At 49.4% G+C, this 18,714-nt stretch overlaps 1 protein-coding gene across 8 annotated transcripts in view; it reads right to left on the bottom strand.

The window, feature by feature from the left end:
• Nucleotides 1–18,714, bottom strand: part of BRF1 (BRF1 general transcription factor IIIB subunit) — a 71,787-nt gene that overhangs the window by 40,435 nt on the left and 12,638 nt on the right. For 6 of the 8 annotated variants that reach the window (XM_082386292.1, XM_082386287.1, XM_082386290.1 and 3 more), the window contains one exon: nucleotides 4,830–5,003. The exons of 1 other annotated variant lie outside the window; for it this stretch is intronic. In XM_082386292.1, coding sequence (XP_082242418.1) covers nucleotides 4,830–5,003 — 174 coding nt within the window. Of the gene's footprint in view, nucleotides 1–4,781; nucleotides 5,004–18,714 lie in introns of all 8 variants that reach the window. One more of the 8 variants, XM_082386289.1, reaches the window with a different exon arrangement.

Genomic DNA, 18,714 nt, shown 5'->3' with positions numbered 1-18,714 from the left:
CATCTCTGCCTGGCATGGGTTTGAATTTGCAACTTCCTCATGCCCAGTGATGCTGAGTGCCTGCTGATAAACGCTAATCAGCCACCCTGAGGCCTTCTCTTGACCACATACTCTCTGCATGATACCATCATGATAGATGCATATCATCATATTATACGTTCGCCCAAACCCACATAATGTGCTACACCAAGAGTGAGCCCCAAGGTAAACCACGGACTCTGGGTGATGATGAGGCATCACTGTGGGTTCACCACTGGTAACAATGCTCCGCTCTGGGGGATGCCCATCCCGGGCGACGCTGTGCATGTGTGGGGACTGGGGGGTATGGGAAATCTCTGTACCCTCCTCTCAATTTTGCTGTGAACCTAAAACTGCTCTTAAAAATAAAGTCTATTTAGGGCTTCCCTGGTGGCGCAGTGGTTGAGAATCCGCCTGCCAATGCAGGGGACACGGGTTCGAGCCCTGGTCCGGGAAGATCCCACATGCCGCGGAGCAGCTAAGCCTGTGCGCCACAACTACTGAGGCCCACATGCCTAGAGCCCGTGCTCCGCAACAAGAGAAGGCACTGCAACGAGAGGCCCGCGCGCTGCAACGAAGAGTGGCCCCCACTTGCCGCAACTAGAGAAAGCCCACGCACAGCAACGAAGACCCAACACAGCCAAAAATAAATAAATAAAATAAATAAATTTATTTAAAAAAACAATTCTCTTCAATTCTTAGGCTGTCCCTGGGGAGGCAAGCAGAGGGGGAGGGGCGGAGGGAAGCAGGTAATGGTGGGCTGGGGAGAAGGGAGTCCCCAGCTGCACTGCCCTCCAAGAAAGAAGATCCCCAGGTGAACCTGAGGAGAGGGACAGAAGCTCAGTCTGGAAGCCCACCCCCCACCCCAGATCTGCAGACCTGAACCGCTGTTAACAAGACCCCCGGTGTCTGAAGCCTGGGAGAGAAGAAGATCTGAAGGTCGCGGTGGGCAGGACACTGCTGTGGCCGTGGGCAAGCTCTACACAGAAAGGGTGACAGGTGACAGCAGCCTCCTGGCCTAGACCATTGCTAGGGCTCACCTGCTCATACACAGGCCTGCTGGCAGCTCGGCTGGAACCCAGTAAATACCAAAGACTTAAAAAATAGCTGTGGGCAAAAACACACCTCCCATGGATGTGTTTCACAAAAAGTTGCGGTGGGATTTCCCTAGTGGCACAGTGGATAAGACTCCACGCTCCCAATACAGGGGGCCTGGGTTCGAACCCCAGTCAGGGAACTAGATCCCACATGCATGCCGCAACTAAACGTTCACATGCCACAAGTAAGGAGCCCACGTGCTGCAACTAAGGAACTGGCAAGCCACAACTAAGGAGCCCACGAGCCGCAACTAAGGAGCCCGCCTGCCACAACTAAGACCCAGTGCAACCAAATAAATAAATAAATAAATAAATAACTTCCCTGGCAGTCCAGTGGTTAAGACTTCGCCTTCAAATGCAGGGAGTGCAGGTTCGATCCCTGGTCAGGGAGCTAAGATCCCACATGCCTCAAGGCCAAAAAAATCAAAACATAAAACAGAAGCAATATTGTAAAAAATTCAATAGGGACTTTGAAGATGGTCTATGTTAAAATAAAAAAAAAAAAGGGAGGGGATTCCCCTGGTGGTCCAGTAGTTAAGACTCTGCGCTCCCAATGCAGGGGGCCCAGGTTCGATCCCTGCTCTGGGAACTAGATCCCGCATGCATGCCACGACTAAGAGTCTGTGTGACGCTACTAAAGATCCCACGTGCCACACCGAAGATCCCACGTGCTGCAACTAAGACCTGGTACAGCTAAAACAGATAAATAATAAATAAATAAATATTTTAAAATACATAAATAAATAAATTTTTAAAAAGCTGCAGTAACAATCTGGACACGCAGCTCGGGAAGACGCGCTGGCCGGGTCACCTGCCCGGCAGCAACAGGGGTGTCTGCTCACAGCCTGAAAGTTTCTGCCAAATGCCCACCCAGGGACGGACGGTCTCGAGAGCAGGTCTCTCCTCAGCCTGTCCCAGCGAGGGCTTTACCCTCTGTGGGTCGGGGAGGGGGAGGTGCTGTCTTCAGGGCCAGTGCAGCCCCAGGCAGCAGAGACAGGAGGGCAGCCTGGGGCAAGGAGAAGAGAGTGAATCAAGCCTTCAAATGCACTCTAGGGGCTTGGAATTTACGTGGAAGAAAAGGAGGTGGCACTGGCAGGGTGGCAGACACAGAGCAAGCCAGGGGGCCGGGAGGGTGAAGGAGCAGGAAGGGGGGGTGGGAGCCCAGGCCTGGCCAGCACAAGTCTGGGGACCCCCGCTGGGGGATGGGGGCAGGGGAGTGCTGTCAACCAGAAGAGGACAGAGAGGACCGTGTCACACTTGTGCCCCCCCCCCGCCACCCCCCAAACGGCCATCCTGAGGGGACCACCGGCAGGCCCACCAGCCAGAGCGCTGGACTCCCCGCACACTGCTGTCTCATCTTTAACAGCTTTACAAGGTCAAAGTCAGGGCCACAAATGCACCTGTTCAAGGTGTACAGTTCAATGGCTCTTAGTCTATTTACAGAGCTATGCAAACATCACCATAATCTAACTTTAGGACATTTTTATCCCTCAAAAAGAAACCCCCCAGGGGCTTCCCTGGTGGCGCAGTGGTTGAGAATCTGCCTGCCAATGCAGGGGACACGGGTTCGAGCCCTGGTGTGGGAAGATCCCACATGCCGCGGAGCAACCAGGCCCGTGAGCCACAGCTACTGAGCCTGCGCGTCTGGAGCCTGTGCTCCGCAACAAGAGAGGCCGCGATAGTGAGAGGCCCGCGCACCGCGATGAAGAGTGGCCCCCGCTTGCCGCAACTAGAGAAAGCCCTCGCACAGAAACGAAGACCCAACACAGCCATAAATAAATAAATAAATAAATAAATAAATTAAAAAAAAAGAAAAGAAACCCCCCCAATCCCCCAGTCACCACCCCCAGTCCCCGACACCCACGGATCTGCTCTCTGTCTGGATCTGCCTCATCTGGACGTTTGGGTCACGTTCCTCTGCAGGCGGCACGCCGCTCCACCGTGTGGGAGGCACCCACCCCTCGGGTGTGGGCGGGAGGGGCGGGGCTGCTGGGCCCGCCCACTCTCCTCCACCCGGGGGCGGGGCCAGGCCTGGACCCCTGGACGAGGTGCCCGCCCCTTCGCCCCAGGGGAGCGGGAGGAGCGCGAGGCCGGGACTGGAGCGCCGGGTTTCCAGAGCCCCGCCCGCCCTTACACCTGTGTCCGCACCCCGACCGCCCCTGCGGCCCCCGCGGCTCCGGCTCCGGCTCGCGCCACGCTCAGGAGGCAGAGCGGGGCCCTGACCCGAGCGCCCGCACCTCCCTGCAGCCCCCCGGCTCCCCACCCCGCCTGAGCCAGGCCAGGGCAGGCCTCGCCGCGGGGCAAGGCGGTGACCACGGACGGAGCTCCACCGCGCCACCTCGTGGGGCCGCCAGGGCGCGCAGCTTCATCCCTTCCAGCAACAAACGCTCCTTTTATGCTGAAACGGTACCTTTCAAAAACTGAAAGACACTTTAATGAAAGATTCTGATATTGAGGGTCGCCCACCCACGCACACTGTCCCCAGGACCCTTCCAGCACTCCATGCCAACAGGGGCGACGGCCAGGCCACCCGCCATCGGGGAAAGCCTGCGCGGCACACGGAGGGAACAGCAGGAGAGGAGAGAGCTCAGAGGCCACCGCTCCTACGAGAGACCAGACGCCGCGGCTCCCACGAGAGCCTCGCAGGACCGCCTCACAAGGAAGGGTGCGGAGAACACGGAGCTGCTCCGGCTCAAACCATGAAAGCGGAAACGCAGGCCTGGCTGGAAGATAAACTCTCCCAAAGCAAAAGGTAAGTAAGTGGGGAACAGGAAAGGAGACCAGAAGACAGGTCAGCAGGGCAGCAGAGTGAACAAAGAAGACACGAAGGGAGAAGCCACAGTGACTCCAGAAGCCGGAGACGGGAGGCCACGGGGGAAGGGCCGCTGGGGACACCGCACGTGGACCTCTGAGCCTGAAGACAAACAGGAGGTGCTGCAGCTCGGAGAGCGACGCAGCCGTCCGTCCCTCACAGAGGGCCCAGAACCAGGGCATCCAAGTGTTCCACAGGCGCGCGGGACGCAGGAAGACTACGGGCACCACTGTCCAAATGCTGCGGAGGCCAGTTTGCAACCTAGAATCCTGCCAGACTATCCCCAAAGCTTGGGCAGAAGGAAGACCACAGGAGGTCAGATGCTCAGAGGCGCCCGGTCTCAGAAGCCACGGGGGACGCGCTGTCACATAAGGACGAGGACACAGGGCCAGGAGCGTGGGTCCCGCAAGGAGAGGCGAGGGGAAAAGAGACACGAGGAGGCAGCGAGAACAGAGGCCAAGTGGAGGGGCCAGAAGGCCCCAGAAGGCCCTCTTCAGGAAGGCGCAATGGACAGAATTCCCGACACACGCAAACGCCTGCAGGGCAGCCGAGAGCGCCCACCGTCCAGGCACAAGGAGAGAGCAGAGCACCGTGCTCTGGGAGAGGGCGAGGCTGGCGAGGAGGGGCGAGGTCAGCAGCCCCGCGGGACACCGGCCTGGCTACAGCTGGCCAACCGCAGGAGGATGCTGAAGAGTCCTCCCCAGGGGCCGAGGGGGGACGGGCACCCAGCCGCCCAGCTCCTCAGTCTGTGGACGTCTCGTGTCCGTCCAGACGGTGAACCCAACAAGGTGCTCCCATTAAACACAAACACTAAGCTACTGGGACACAGAGCCCGACAGCAGAGGGAGGCTGACCGGGAGCCAAGACGGGGTCCTCCAAGAGGTCCCCAAACCAAAGGATACGCGGGGTGCCTTCCGTCCGGCACACCAGGTAGAGGCAGGCCGCGATCACGTGGGCCATCTTCCGGCCACGGGTCAGGTGCTTGCTCACGGCCATCTTGAAGAAGTTGAAGGCTGTGTCCAGGCAGTGTTGGTTCAGCTGCAGCTGGTTCCCCAGATGATGGATCTGACGCCTCCCTAGGACACAACATGAAACGTTACCGCGGGTTCCCAACTGTCCGTTAACTGACAACTTCGTTAAAAATAAAAGGGTCACACGACCGCCTCAGCCATTTAAGATGGAGAGTAAAGATTTACCCTTTTCCTTTTACACTTTTAAGTTCACTTTCTGCATGGGTTCCAGTAAAATTTTATGTATGGACACTGGATACAAATTTCCTATTATTTCACGTGCCGCGAGACGCTCTCCTCCAGGCTGGAGTGGCATCAGCTCCAGGCCCGGGGGCAAGGGCCCTTCTCAAGGGCCCTGAGCTCAGGGTGTCTGGAAAGGGCTCTGTGCAGGCCGGCCGGCCTGGCGCTGAACACCGTTAAACAACATGGCCCGCAAGTTCCACGCACTCAACCTCAAACACCGGCTCCCCGTGGCTGAGCTCCCCAGGCTCTACCTCCTGCTCCCATGGCCGGGGGTGGGTCACGCCCACCCAGCCTTCCCTAAGGCCCCCACGCCAGCCTCGGTGAGGCCACGTGCAGCACAGGCAGACTCGGGGAGGGAGGGGCGCGGGCCCTCGCACGGCCAGGATGTCAGCTGACCCGGGCCCCAGTCTGCGTCCGCACCTCTTCCTGAAGCGAGGCCGTCTCAGAAGCTATGGGCCAAAAGGCAGCAGCAAGAGAGGAAGCAGACGTGCTGCCCACACGCCAGCGGGTCACGGTGGGCCATCCAGCACGCGGCCGCGCGTCGCCCTTGTGAGCCGGAGCGTCCACAGCTTCCTACGTCTCTGCTGCAGGCCCAGCCCACGCCCACCTCCATGTGCTGTGTTGGCACAGCGGGCAGACAGGTCCCACCACAGACTCCAGTTCCACCCAGTGTCCTCGGCACCCGAGACCCTCTCTCCTCTGGCGAAGGCCGCCCTACACCGGGCCAGGGACCTCTGCTTCGCCCACAAAGAGCTAAGAGCCGATTCCGCTGCCCTCTTTGACAAGGACCATGGGCTCAGGGAAGCGAGGGCTGTGAGGTCTCCTCCAGCCTCGTCTGCTAACGGTCTGGCCCACACACCCCACACACGCCAACACTGACCGCCGGCCAAAGGTGGGCACCCAGGGAGCCAGCGCCCCGGGGAGCTGGCCACGGGCACGCAGGCTGGCAGCCAAGGGACGGGCCTGACGACCATGGCATCAGGCAGTCAGCCCGTCCCATAAGCGTCCCTGCCCTCTGTGGCCCTGCTCCCTCGACCCCCAGCAAAGCTCGCCTGGAGCCCACACAGCGCTGAGGCCTCTGGTCAGGCTGAAGTGACGTGGGATCACACTCACCGCGCCAGAGCCAAGGCCGGGGCACAGCCGACATACTGACCGTCTGGACAGAAAGACAGGAAGGGTGGGCACTGGCTCCCCGTCAGCACTGCACGCTCTCACGCCAGACGCGCCAGACAGACAGACAGACAGACGCGGTCCACGCCACAGCCCAGCCAGCTCGGAGGTAAACGGGGCGGCCGACGGGAGACCTGCTAATGCCGGGGGCTCGCTCCCAACCAGCTCCTCGGTGCGCGTTTGGGAACTCCCGCCACGGAAGGTGAGAGAGAGGTGCTCCCCAGAGGAGCTCACAGAGGCCAGGACCCAACCCGACGCCCCACACCACGGGCCAGGGCCCCCCAGCAGCTTGGGGGGCTTGAAGTCATTGCAGTACGTTATAACATCTTTACTGCAATATAACGCACATACTGTAAAACTTACCCACTTAAAATGTTTTCAGGTGAGTGGTTTAGTATGTTCCGAGTTGTGCGACCCTTACCACACTTCGGTACATTTTCATCACCCGAAAGGAAACCCTGTACCCACTGGCAGTTACTCCCCACCCCCCCCAAATGAGTTTTTAATTCACGCAAGCTCAGCAAGCACAACTGGCAGACTGAACAAGTCACATGACGCAGGCGTGTGTGCAGCTTTTAAATGCACGAAGGTGTTATTAACAAATGCAAACTCATGTGAAACAGACTCCTGATTAACTAACCACAGCTTCCTCTCCTTGAAATAGTAAATGAATGCAAAAAGGCAACGCACTAGCACACAGGGTGTTCAAATTTTTGACATTTTGTAAAAATAAGGCCTGCTTCTCCCTTTGAGACGGTGGCCAAACAGCATCCTTCCAGGACTGTGGTGACGGCAGAGAGCACGAGAATGAACACAGAGCAGCATGCGGGCAGGCAAGTGCCCCGGGAACATGTGGAAGGAGGGTCTAACCTGGCCCAGCTCAAGAAGCTAAGCCATGACACCACAGGGCTTCCCCCAGAAGCCTCCCTCGGGCCGGAAGGACCTTCACAGTGCCAGCCGGGCCTGTGCAGCTGGCCTGACTCACGGTGCACTAGCATGTCACACCCATCCCCACGCAGCGACACACTAGAAGCCACTCCCATGATCACATCCAGGGGCGCTCAGAAGCCAATGGGTGCCCCAGGTGGGCTATAGATGTAAAGAGTTCAGTTTAAGACCCACATTCGTATAAATGTGGACTAACAACTGAGAATCTGTAGAAAACGCCAACATGAAGAGAGAGAAACACCAAGCTCCACAAGCCAACTGCTAACAGAAGAGAGCTTTGCAAGCCGCATCATAACCTCAAAATACTAGAAAGATGTCAATTCATAGAAATGTATGAATAGGCTGTAATTAATAAGACACAGTCTGGGGCTTCCTTGGTGGCACAGCGGTTAAGAATCCGCCTGCCAATGCAGGGGACACGGGTTCGAGCCCTGGTCTGGGAAGATCCCACATGCTGCGGAGCAACTAAGCCCGTGCGCCACAACTACTGAGCCTGTGCTCTAGAGCCCGTGAGCCACAACTACTGAGCCCGTGCACCACAACTACTGAAGCCTGGGCGCCTAGAGCCCGTGCTCTGCAACAAGAGAAGCCACTGCAGTGAGAAGCCCACGCACCGCAACGAAGAGTAGCCCCCGCTCGCCGCAAACAGAGAAAGCCCATGTGCAGCAACGAAGATCCAACGCAGCCAAAAATAAGTAAATAAAATAAATTTATAAATAAATCAATAAAAATAAAAAGAGAGCTAGGAGTTGGAAGAAGGTTCCCTCCCAGAATGCAGCCCCAAAGGAGAAGGGCAGCGGCCAGGTGACAAACCACAGAGGGAGGCTCACTGCTGACATGGGCAGGCCTCTCCCTCCAGACAGGGAGCAGACTTTTAGGCAAGAAGGATTATTAGAAATAAAGAGGGCATGTGATAAGAACATACGAACACCACAGGAAGAAATAACAATCCTACACAGTGTGGAAATTAATAAGGGACAACCTCGCGTAAAACGGAGGCGGGAAGCCCTGAAGGGGGCGCTCTCACACCAGACCCTCCTTCCCAGCTTGCTTTGCGCCTCTGGGCGGGAAGAAGCTGGTGCGCTGCCCCAGGAAGAGGAAGGAAGATTTTCTCCCAGCCCAGCAACAGCCCAGCCAATGAGAAACCGCCACCACCCTCAACTCTCACTTTCCTCCAATGGAGACTGGAAAACCTTCAAAGCAGCCCCGCCCAACTTCCTCCCCGCCCCCCACCCCATAAAGTAAGGCTCCTCTCCTTTGTTGCAGGACTTGCCTGTGGTTTGCCATAGCTTGCGGGTCCCGAAATGCAATTCCCCTGCCTCTCCCGAGTAAACTCATGTTGCTGGTAAGGTAACTGGCTGTTTTATTTGAAGGTGGGCAACAGTATGGACTTAATAACTTACCTTCAAAACATACAAAGTAAAACTTGACAGAACTAACAGGAAAGGGACAATGCTACCTGACAGAATTCCGAAGACTAAAATGGTGTGGGGATGAGGGCCTTAGCACGAAAGGCGCTGCTGCAGGAAGGATCTGCTGAGGGCCACGGGGAGCAGCAGGCAAGACTTCAAGGAGAAGCAGCGTATTGCACAGCCACTAAGTTCCTCCCTACAATCTTCCAGTAATGTGTGCACGTTAACATCCCCCCTCCCCGGGAAGGTGGACTCAGTTTCCCTCCCCTGTCTTGAGTGCGGCTGGACTCAGTGACTTGCTTCTAAGGGACAGAGGATGGAAAAGAAACACGTGAGACATTTTGTGGAGGACCCTGGCAGTGATCTAGGCCAACATCACCTGTGACAAGTCATATGACTTGAGGTAGCCCTGCTATGGGGCAAAGAGAAAGGTGCCACGTCTCTGTGGGATCTCCCCCAGAATCCACAGCAAACTCAAACTGAGGGACCTTCTATAAAACACCCACCCAGGACTCTTCCAATGTGTCCAGGTTGGGAGAAACTGTCACAGATGGGAGGAGACTATGGAAGGTGAGGCCACATGCAGCCCGGGAGCCCTGATTGGACCCTGAAGCAGAGAGGGCACGAGTGGGCAGACCGGGACGGGGAGCCAGGTGTGCAGTGTCGTCAGCAGCCCTGTACCACGTGCCACACCTTCTCAGTGTGGGTCACTGTGCCGAGGTTATGGACCGTGTCTATGTTAAAGGGAAAGCTGGGGACCGGAATGCTCAGGGTGCTGTATCTGCGACTCTGCTTAAGTCTGCAAGTCTGACACTACTTTAAATAAAAACTTTTTAAAAACCCCACAGAACTAAAAGGAGAAATAGCTATCTCTAGCACAACATGGTAAGTCAACTATACTTCAACAACAACAACAACAACAAAAAACAAACAAAAAAAGAAATAGCTATCTCAAAACTTGGAGGTTACAGCTAGACTAAAGCTTAGAGAAATGTACAGCTTAAATGCAAATATTAGAAAAAGAAAGCCTGAAAAACTGATGAAGTTTCCAACTTAAGAAGCCAAAAAAGAATAACGAACTACACAGAAGATGTGGAAGAAAGGAAATAATAAAGAACGGAACCCAATCAAATAGAAAACAGACAGCAGAAGATCAACAAAGCCAAATTCACTCTTTGAAAAGAGTAACACAATTGCTAAATTGATAAATTCCTAGCAAGATCGATCAAGAAAAAAAGGGATAAAGCATAAATTACTAACGTCAGGAATAAAAGGAGAACATCACTAAAAATCTAGGAAACACATTAAAAGCATAAGAGAATATTATGAAAGACTACGACAACAAATCTGAATTTGAATTACTGCAACAGATATTAAATTGAGAAGCACATCTCACCAAAACTGACAAGAAGAAATAGAAAATCTAAATGGTCCCAGTAAACTCCTATTTAAAATTGTCCTGTTAAAGAAATGTATCTGTAATTAAAATCTCCTTACAAGGAAAACTCAAAGCCCAGATGGCTTCGCTAGTAAATTCTTCCACACATTTAAAGAAAGTGGTAAATCACACATAGCTCTTACAGAGAACAAAAAAAGAACAATGCATCGAGACCCAGTGAGATTTATTCCAGAAATGTGGGGTGAGCTTCACATTCACAAAATCAATCAGTGTAATTAATTACAATAACAAAATAAACAGAAAAAATATATAATCATTTCAATAATACAAAGAAGCATGTGACAAAATGCTAACATCATTCTCAGTAACAAAGAAATACTGACCGCTTCCCATCACTGTCAGGAACCAGACAAGAACACCCAATCCCACCATTCTATTCAGCACCTCACTGCAGAGTGCAGCAACACACAGCAATAAAAATGTAACAAAGCCCTGAAAATAAATGACCACCGTAAAGAGGGGAAAGGAGGAAGCAATAATGTCTAGTCCCAGACCACATGAGTGTTAATGAAGAAGGAGAGAATTTATAAACTATCAGATTTCATAAGTAAATGGAACAATTCTCCACAAATTGCTCTATAGATTCAATGCAATCCCAATCAAAAAACCAGCAAGTTTCCTTTTGGAAACCAACAAGCTGATTCTAACATTTATTTTGAAATGCAAAGGAGCTAGAATAGCCAAGACAATCTCGAAGAACAACAAAGCTGGAGAACTTACACTACCACGTTTTCACTGGAATGCGCAGTAATCAGGACAATGTAGCACTAGCTCAGGACAGACAGACAGACCAACTGACAGCAGTTAAAGAGTGTGTCTGTGGTGTCTCACCAGAGTCTGGAATTGACTCCTCCGTCTATGGTCACTTTATTTATGGCAAACGGACCAATGCAATTGACTAGGAAAGAATGGTCTTTTTGATAAATGGTGTTGTAACAACTGGATGTCCACAGTGAAAAATGCAAACCTCGAGGGAGCGGATCAAGATGGTGGAGGAGTAGGATGCGGAGCTCACCTCCCACAGATGCATCAAAAATACATCTACAGGGGCTTCCCTGGCGGTCCAGTGGTTAAGACTCCGTGCTTCCACTGCAGGGGGCAGGGGTTCGATCCCTGGTCAGGGAACTGAGATCCCACATGCTGCGAGGCATGGCAAAAAATTTTAAAAAATAAAAAATACATCTACATGTGGAACTCTCACAGAACATCTACTGAATGCTGGCAGAAGACCTCAGACCTCCAAAAGGGCAAGAAAATCTCCACGTAACTGGGTAGGACAAAAGAAAAAAAAAAAAGAGAGAAAGGAATCAGGACAGGACCTGTGCCCTGGGAGGGAGCTGTGAAAGAGGAAAGCTTTCCACACACGGGAAGTCCCCTCACTGGCGGGGAGATCTGTCAGGACAGAGGGGAGGGCAGAGCAGAGAGAGACCTGCACAGAGGGTCGGTGCCGACAGGCTCTCCACAGTCTGAGACGCCCGTCCACTGGGGCTGGTGGGGGCTGGGTGCTGAGGCTCGGGCTTTGGAGGTCAGACCCTGAGGAGAGGACCGGGGTTGGCTGCACGAAGACAGCCTGAGGGGGCTGGGGTGTGGTGCGCCACAAATGAGGGAGTCCAGGAAGAAGCCTGGGCCCGCCAGAGAGGCAGGGTGCCGCTGTTGGGGGCACGCGAGGAGAGGAGCAGGCCCACCATATGAGCTTCTTTCTCCACGCTCTCACGCGGCAGGGCACTGCCTGCAAGAGCTCCAGGGGCGGGCGCTACTCGCTGCTGCCATCTCAGACTTCAGAGACAGGCGGGCCAGCGCTGCCGAGGGTCCTGTGAGCAGGTGCAGGTCACTGCCCCCACCTTCCCGGAACGTGGGCAGCCCACCACTGCCAAGCGTCCCTCGACCTGGCGCCAACCACTGCTCCACCTCCCCGGAGTACGTGCAGCCAGCTGCCTCCGCCAGGGACCCATGACCGGACGCCAACCGCTGCCCCGCCTCCCTGGGAGCATGCGCATGGGCCGAGCACCTGCGTGCCCCTGTCAAGGGGATAAAGGCCAGCACAAGCTGAAGAGAGAGAGCACGCGTCCAAACCAAGAACAGCCCTCACGCCAAAAAACATCAAACCCACACAACCTACACAGAGACGTTCTGGCATATAAACAGCCCTCCGAGACTACAGTAGATATTTGTTTCTCCTAAACTCACAAAGAGAAACATAAGCAAAATGAAGAGGCAGAGGAAGCACTCTCAGTTAAAAGACCAAGAGAATTCCCCTGACGGAACAAACAATGAAACCTCTTCAGTCTAACAGAAACCAAGTTCAAAAAGTCAGTAATGAAAATACTGAAAGAATTAAGAAAGGCTATTGACAGAAATGCAAATTACTGTAAAAAGGAACTAGAACTACAGAGAAAGGGAAGAAAAATTAGAAAATGCATTTGCTGAGACAAAAGCTGAGCTAAAGGCAGAAGAGCAGAATGAATAATGCAGAAGAAAGAATAAGTGACCTGGAAGACAGAATAGTGGAAATTACCCAATCAAATCAGCAGACAGAAAGCCAAATGAAAAAAATGAAAGCAATATAAGAGACATATGGGATAATAAAAAGCAGGCCAATCTACACATAATAGGGATTCCAGAAGGAGAAGAAAGAGAAAAGGGGATTGAGAATGTGTTTGAAGAAATTATGGCTGAGAAATTCCCAAACCTAAAGCAGGGAACAGATATCCAGATACAGGAAGCATAGAGGGTCCCAAACAAGATGAACCCAAACAGACCTACACTAAGACATATTATAATTAAAATGACAAATGTTAAAGATAAAGAGAGGATTCTAAAGGCAGCAAGAGAAAAACAAAGAGTTAACTACAAGGGAACTCCCATAAGGCTATCAGCTGATTTCTCTGCAGAAACACTGCAGGCCAGAAGGGAGTGGTAAAATACATTCAAAGTCTTGAAAGAGAAAACTCTGCAACCTACTGTAGAATACTCTACCCAGCAAGATTATCATTTAGAATAGGAAAAATAAAGAATTTCTCAGACAAGCAAAAACGAAAATAATACAGCAATTACTAAACCTATCCTGAAAGAAATATTGAAAGGTCATCTCGAAACAGAAAGGAAACAAGAAGATATAGGAAGGAGGAAATCACAATTGGACAGTAAGTCACTTAAATTATCCAGTAAACAGATCAGAAAGAAAAAAAAAACCTATTTGTGAAAGCAATGATAAACACAAGGAACAGCAAAAGGATAAACATGAAGATGTAAAAAGGGACATCAAAATCATAAAATGTGGGGAAGGACAGTAAGAAAATGCAGATTCTTTTTCTTTTTTTTTTGGAATATGTTTAAGCCTATATGACTATCAGTCTAAAGCAAGCAGATATAAGAAGGCGTTGACACACTTGAAAAACAGGGCAACTGCAAATCAAAAATATACAACAGATTCACGAAAACCAAAAAGAACACAAGCATAAAAGGAAATCATCAAACCACAAAAAGAAAAACAAAAAGAAAGAAACAAAAAAGAAACAAAGAATCAACTGCAAAACAAGGTCTGAAATGGCAATAAATACAGATGTATCAATAATTACCTTAAATGTCAATAGACTGAATGCTCCAATCAAAAGACACAGAGTGGCAGACTGGATAAAAAAACAAGAGCCAGGCTTCCCTGGTGGCGCAGTGGTTAGGAATCCGTCTGCCTATGCAGGGGACACGGGTTCGAGCCCTGGTCTGGCAAGATCCCACATGCCGTGGAGCAACTAAGCCCGCGAGCCACAACTACTGAGCCCATGTGCCACAACTACTGAAGCCCACATGCCTAGAGCCCATGCTCCACAGCAAGAGAAGCCACCGAAATGCGAAACTCACACACCGCAACAAAGAGTAGCCCCCGCTCACCACAACTAGAGAAAGCCCGCGCGCAGCAACAAAGACCCAACACAGCCAAAAATAAATAAATAAATAAATAAATATATTTTTTAAAAAAACAAGAGCCTATAACATGCTGCCTACAAGAGACCCACTTTAGGGCAAAGGACACACACAGATTGAAAGTGAGGGGATGATATTTCGAGCAAACTGAAATGACAAGAAAGCGGGAGTCACACTATTCGTATCAGACAAAATAGACTTTAAAACAAAGGCCAGGACTTCCCTGGTAGCGCAGTGGTTAAGAATCCGCCTGCCAATGCAGGGGACGTGGGTTCAAGCCCTGGTCCGGGAAGATCCCACATGTTGCAGGGCAACTAGGCCCGTGAGCCACAACTACTGAGTAGCCCCCTCTCTCCGCAACTAGAGAAAGCTCATGCACAGCAACTAAGACCCAATGCAGCCAAAAATAAATTAATTAATTAATAAAAACAAAACAAAACAAAAAAAACAAAGGCCATAAGGAAAGATAAAGGACACTATATAATGATAAAAGGATCAATACAAGAAAAGGATTTTACACTCATCAACATATATGCACCTAATATAGGAGCACCCAAATACATAAAACAAATACTAATGGAGATAAAGACACACAAGGAGAGGAATACAATAATAGTAGAAGACTTTAACATCCTACTCACTCAATGGACAGATCTTCCAGACAGAGAATCAATAAGGCAACAGAGGTCCTAAATAATACAACAGTTAGACTTAATTGATACTTTCAGGACATTACATCCAAAAAAAAAAAGACCAGAATACACATTCTTTTCAAACGTACATGGAACATTCCCTAGGATTGACCACATACTAGGGCACAAAACTAACTTCAACAAATTTAAAACTACAGGAATTATTTCAAGCATCTTCTCTGACCAGAATGCCAATGAAACTAGAAATCAACCACAGGAAAGAAATGAGAAAAAAAAAAAAAAAAAGACTACATGAAGACTAAATAACATGCTACAAATACCTTGAGACAGACAACAATGAAAGCACAACCATACAAAATCTATGGGATACAGCGTAAGCAATTCTTAGAGGGAAGTTCATAGCAATACAGGCCTTCATCAAAAAACAAGAAAAATCTCAAGTAAACAACCTAACCTACCACCTAAAAGAATTAGAAAAAGAAGAACAAACAAAACCTAAAGTCAGCAGAAGGAAGGAAATAATAAAGATCATGGAGGAAATAAACGAGATAGAGATTTTAAAAAATAGAAAAATAAATCAGTAAAACCAAGAGCTGGTTCTTTGAAAGGGTAAACACAATTGGCAAACCTCTGGCCAGGCTCACCAAGAAGAAAAGAGAACCCAGATAAACATAATAAGAAATGAAAAAGGAGAAATCTCAACTGACACCGCAGAAATACAAAAAAAAAATAAGAGAATACTATGAACAATTATACACCAACAAATCTGACAACCTAGAAGAAATGAACAACTTTCTAGAAACATACTGCCCACCAAAACTAAATCAAGAAGAAATAGATGATTTGAACAGACCAATCACTAGAAGTGAAATAGAATCTGTTAAAAAAACAAAACAAACCAAAAAAATCCCTACAAACAAAAGTCCAGGACCAGATGGCTTCACAAGCGAATTCTACCAAACATACAAAGATGAATTTATACCAATCCTTCTCAAACTCTTCCAAAAGAATAAAGAGGAGGGAACACTCCCAAAGACATTCTATGAAGCCACCATCACCCTGATACCAAAACCAGACAAAGACACCACCAAAAAAGAAAATGACAGGCCGATATCTTTGATGAATATAGATGCAAAAATTCTCAACAAAATATTAGCAAACCGAATCCAATAACACATAAAAAAGATCATACACCATGACAAAGTGGGATTCATCCCAAGTTCACAAGAATGGTTCAACATCTGCAAATCAATCAATGTAATACACCACATTAACAAAAGAAAAGTCCAAAACCACATGGTCATCTCAAATGATGCAGAAAAAGCACTTGACATGATTCAACATCCATTCATGATAAAAACTCTTACCAAAGTGGGAATAGAGGGAACATATCTCAACATAATAAAAGCCATTTATGACAAACCCACAGCCAATATAACACTCAACAGTGAAAAGCTAAAAGCCTTCCCGCTAAAATCTCAAACAAGACAAGGATGCCCACTCTCACCATTTCTATTCAACGTAGTATTGGAAGTCCTAGCCACAGCAATCAGACAAGAAAAAGAAATAAAACGTATCCAAATTGGAAGGGAAGAGGTAAAACTGTCACTACATGCAGATGACAGGATACTATATATAGAAAACCCTAAGGACTCCACACAAAAACTACTAGACCTAATAAATGAATTCAGCAAAGTAGCAGGATACAAGACCAACATTCAAAAATTGGCTGCATTTCTTTACACCAGCATGAAATATCAGAAAGGGAAAGTAAAAAAAAATACCTTTTGAAATAGCACGAAAAAATATACATATATACACCTAGGAATAAACCTGATCAAGGAGGTGAAAGACTTATATGCTGAGAACTATAAAGCATTAATAAAGGAAATTAAAGAGGATTCAAAGAAATGGAAAGATATCCCATGCTCTTGGATTGGAAGAATTAATATTGTTAAAATGGCAATATTATCCAAAGCAATCTACAGATCTAATGTGATCCCTATCAAAATACCTATGACATTTTTCACAGAACAAGAACAAATAATCCAAAAATTTATATGGAACCATAAAAGACCCAGAATTGCCAAAGCAATCCTGAGGGAAAAAAACACAGCAGGAGGCATAACTCTCCCAGACTTCAGACAATACTGCAAAGCTATGGTAATCAAAATGGTGTGGTACTGGTACAAAAACAGACTTACAGATCAATGGAGCACAATAGAGAGCCCAGAAATAAACCCACACACCTACAGTCAATTAATCTTCAACAAAGGAGACAAGAATATAAAATGGGAAAAAGTCTCTTCAGCAAGTGGTGCTGGGAAAGTTGGACAGATGCACGTAAATCAATGAAGTTAGAACACACACTCACACCATACACAAAAATAAAGTCAAAATAGCTTAAAGACTTAAACATAAGACATGACACCATAGGGACTTCCCTGGTGGCGCAGTGGTTAAGACTCCATGCTCCCAATGCAGGGGGCCTGGGTTTGATTCCTAGTCAGAGAACTAGATCCCACATGCATGCCACAACTAAGAGTTCGCACGCCACAGCTAAGGAGCCTGCATGCCGCAACTAAGGAGCCAGCGAGCCGCAACTAAGGAGCCTGCCTGCCACAACTAAGACCCGACACAACCAAATAAATAAATAAATAAAAGGCATGACACCGTAAACCTCCTAGAAGAGATCATAGTCAAAACATTCTCTGACATAAATTGTACCACTGTTTTCTTAGGTCAGTCTCCCAAGGCAATAGAAATAAAAACAAAAATAAACAAATGGGACCTAATCAAACTTACAAGCTTTTGCACAGCAAAGGAAACCAGTGGTAAAGAATTTGCCTTCCAATGCAGGGGACTCGGGTAGATCCCTGGTCAGAGAATTAAGATACCACATGCCGTGAGGCAACTAAGCCCTTACGCCACAACTACTGAACTCGTGCACCTCAACGAGAGAGCCCATGTGCCGCAAATTACAGAGCCCATGCGCCGCAAACTACAGAGCCCATGCGCCACAACTAGAGAGAAGTCCAGCGCCGCAACGAAGAGCCCACGCGCCACAAAGAAAGATCCTGCACACCTCAACAAAGATCCCGCGTGCCACAACTAAGACCCAATGCAGCCAAAAAAATTAAATGAATGTAAAAGCTTATTAAAAAAAAAAGAACACACACGGCAGCCAAAATGGAGATGCCAAACGTCCGTGGCTAGGAAAAGCAGATAGATAAGTTGTGGTATATTCACAAATGAAATCCTACGTGGCAATAAACAAACTGCTGATATACACACACCAAAAGGACATTCTCTGTGATTCTAATTGTCTGAAGCAGAAAACCAAGTAAAACTAATCGACAGTGGGGAGCTTCCTGGGGTATAAGAAACATGCTCGACCATGATATGAGCCCAGGCCTTAGGTCATACACATTAATCAAGCAGTTCACTTAAGGCTGGTACATTTTACACACTTTACTATACATACGTTATACCAAGAAAAACAGACCAACAAAAAGAATAGAATAAGAAGTTTTCCTGAGAAATGTCTCCCATGTGAAGGGGCTCATCAAGTCAGTGACCAATGCTCCAGCCTAGAGACATTTCAGAACTTCAAAGATAGAGAGAAAACCCCAAAAGGTCCAAGTTAGTAAAGAAAAAGAGAGTGAGACGGAAACTCAGATTGGACCAAATCCCCTCGCTGACGCCCAGGATGCCCTTTCCACGCTAAGTGGGGTGCCCGCTCCAGCCCCTCCCAGGCACCCGGAGGGAAGACAGAGTCCAGGGCTTCTCTCTCACTGAGCTGCACCTCAGTAGGGACCTGAGCACGTTCCCAATAAACCAGAGACGGCCCAAGAGAGGGACCTGCGCGGGCACCACACCTCCAGGGAGGGAGGGGGGCCAGGAGGCACAGGCTCCCGCGTGAACAGAATCACAACCCAAGCCGTCTGTTCCTCTCCCAACTCTCTTGTTGT

The sequence above is a fragment of the Balaenoptera borealis genome (genome assembly GCF_965194805.1).
Source record: "Balaenoptera borealis genome assembly, chromosome: 3".
NCBI lineage: Eukaryota > Metazoa > Chordata > Mammalia > Artiodactyla > Balaenopteridae > Balaenoptera > Balaenoptera borealis.
Note: the sequence above shows the minus strand (reverse complement) of the source record. Positions and strands in the feature narration are given on the sequence as shown.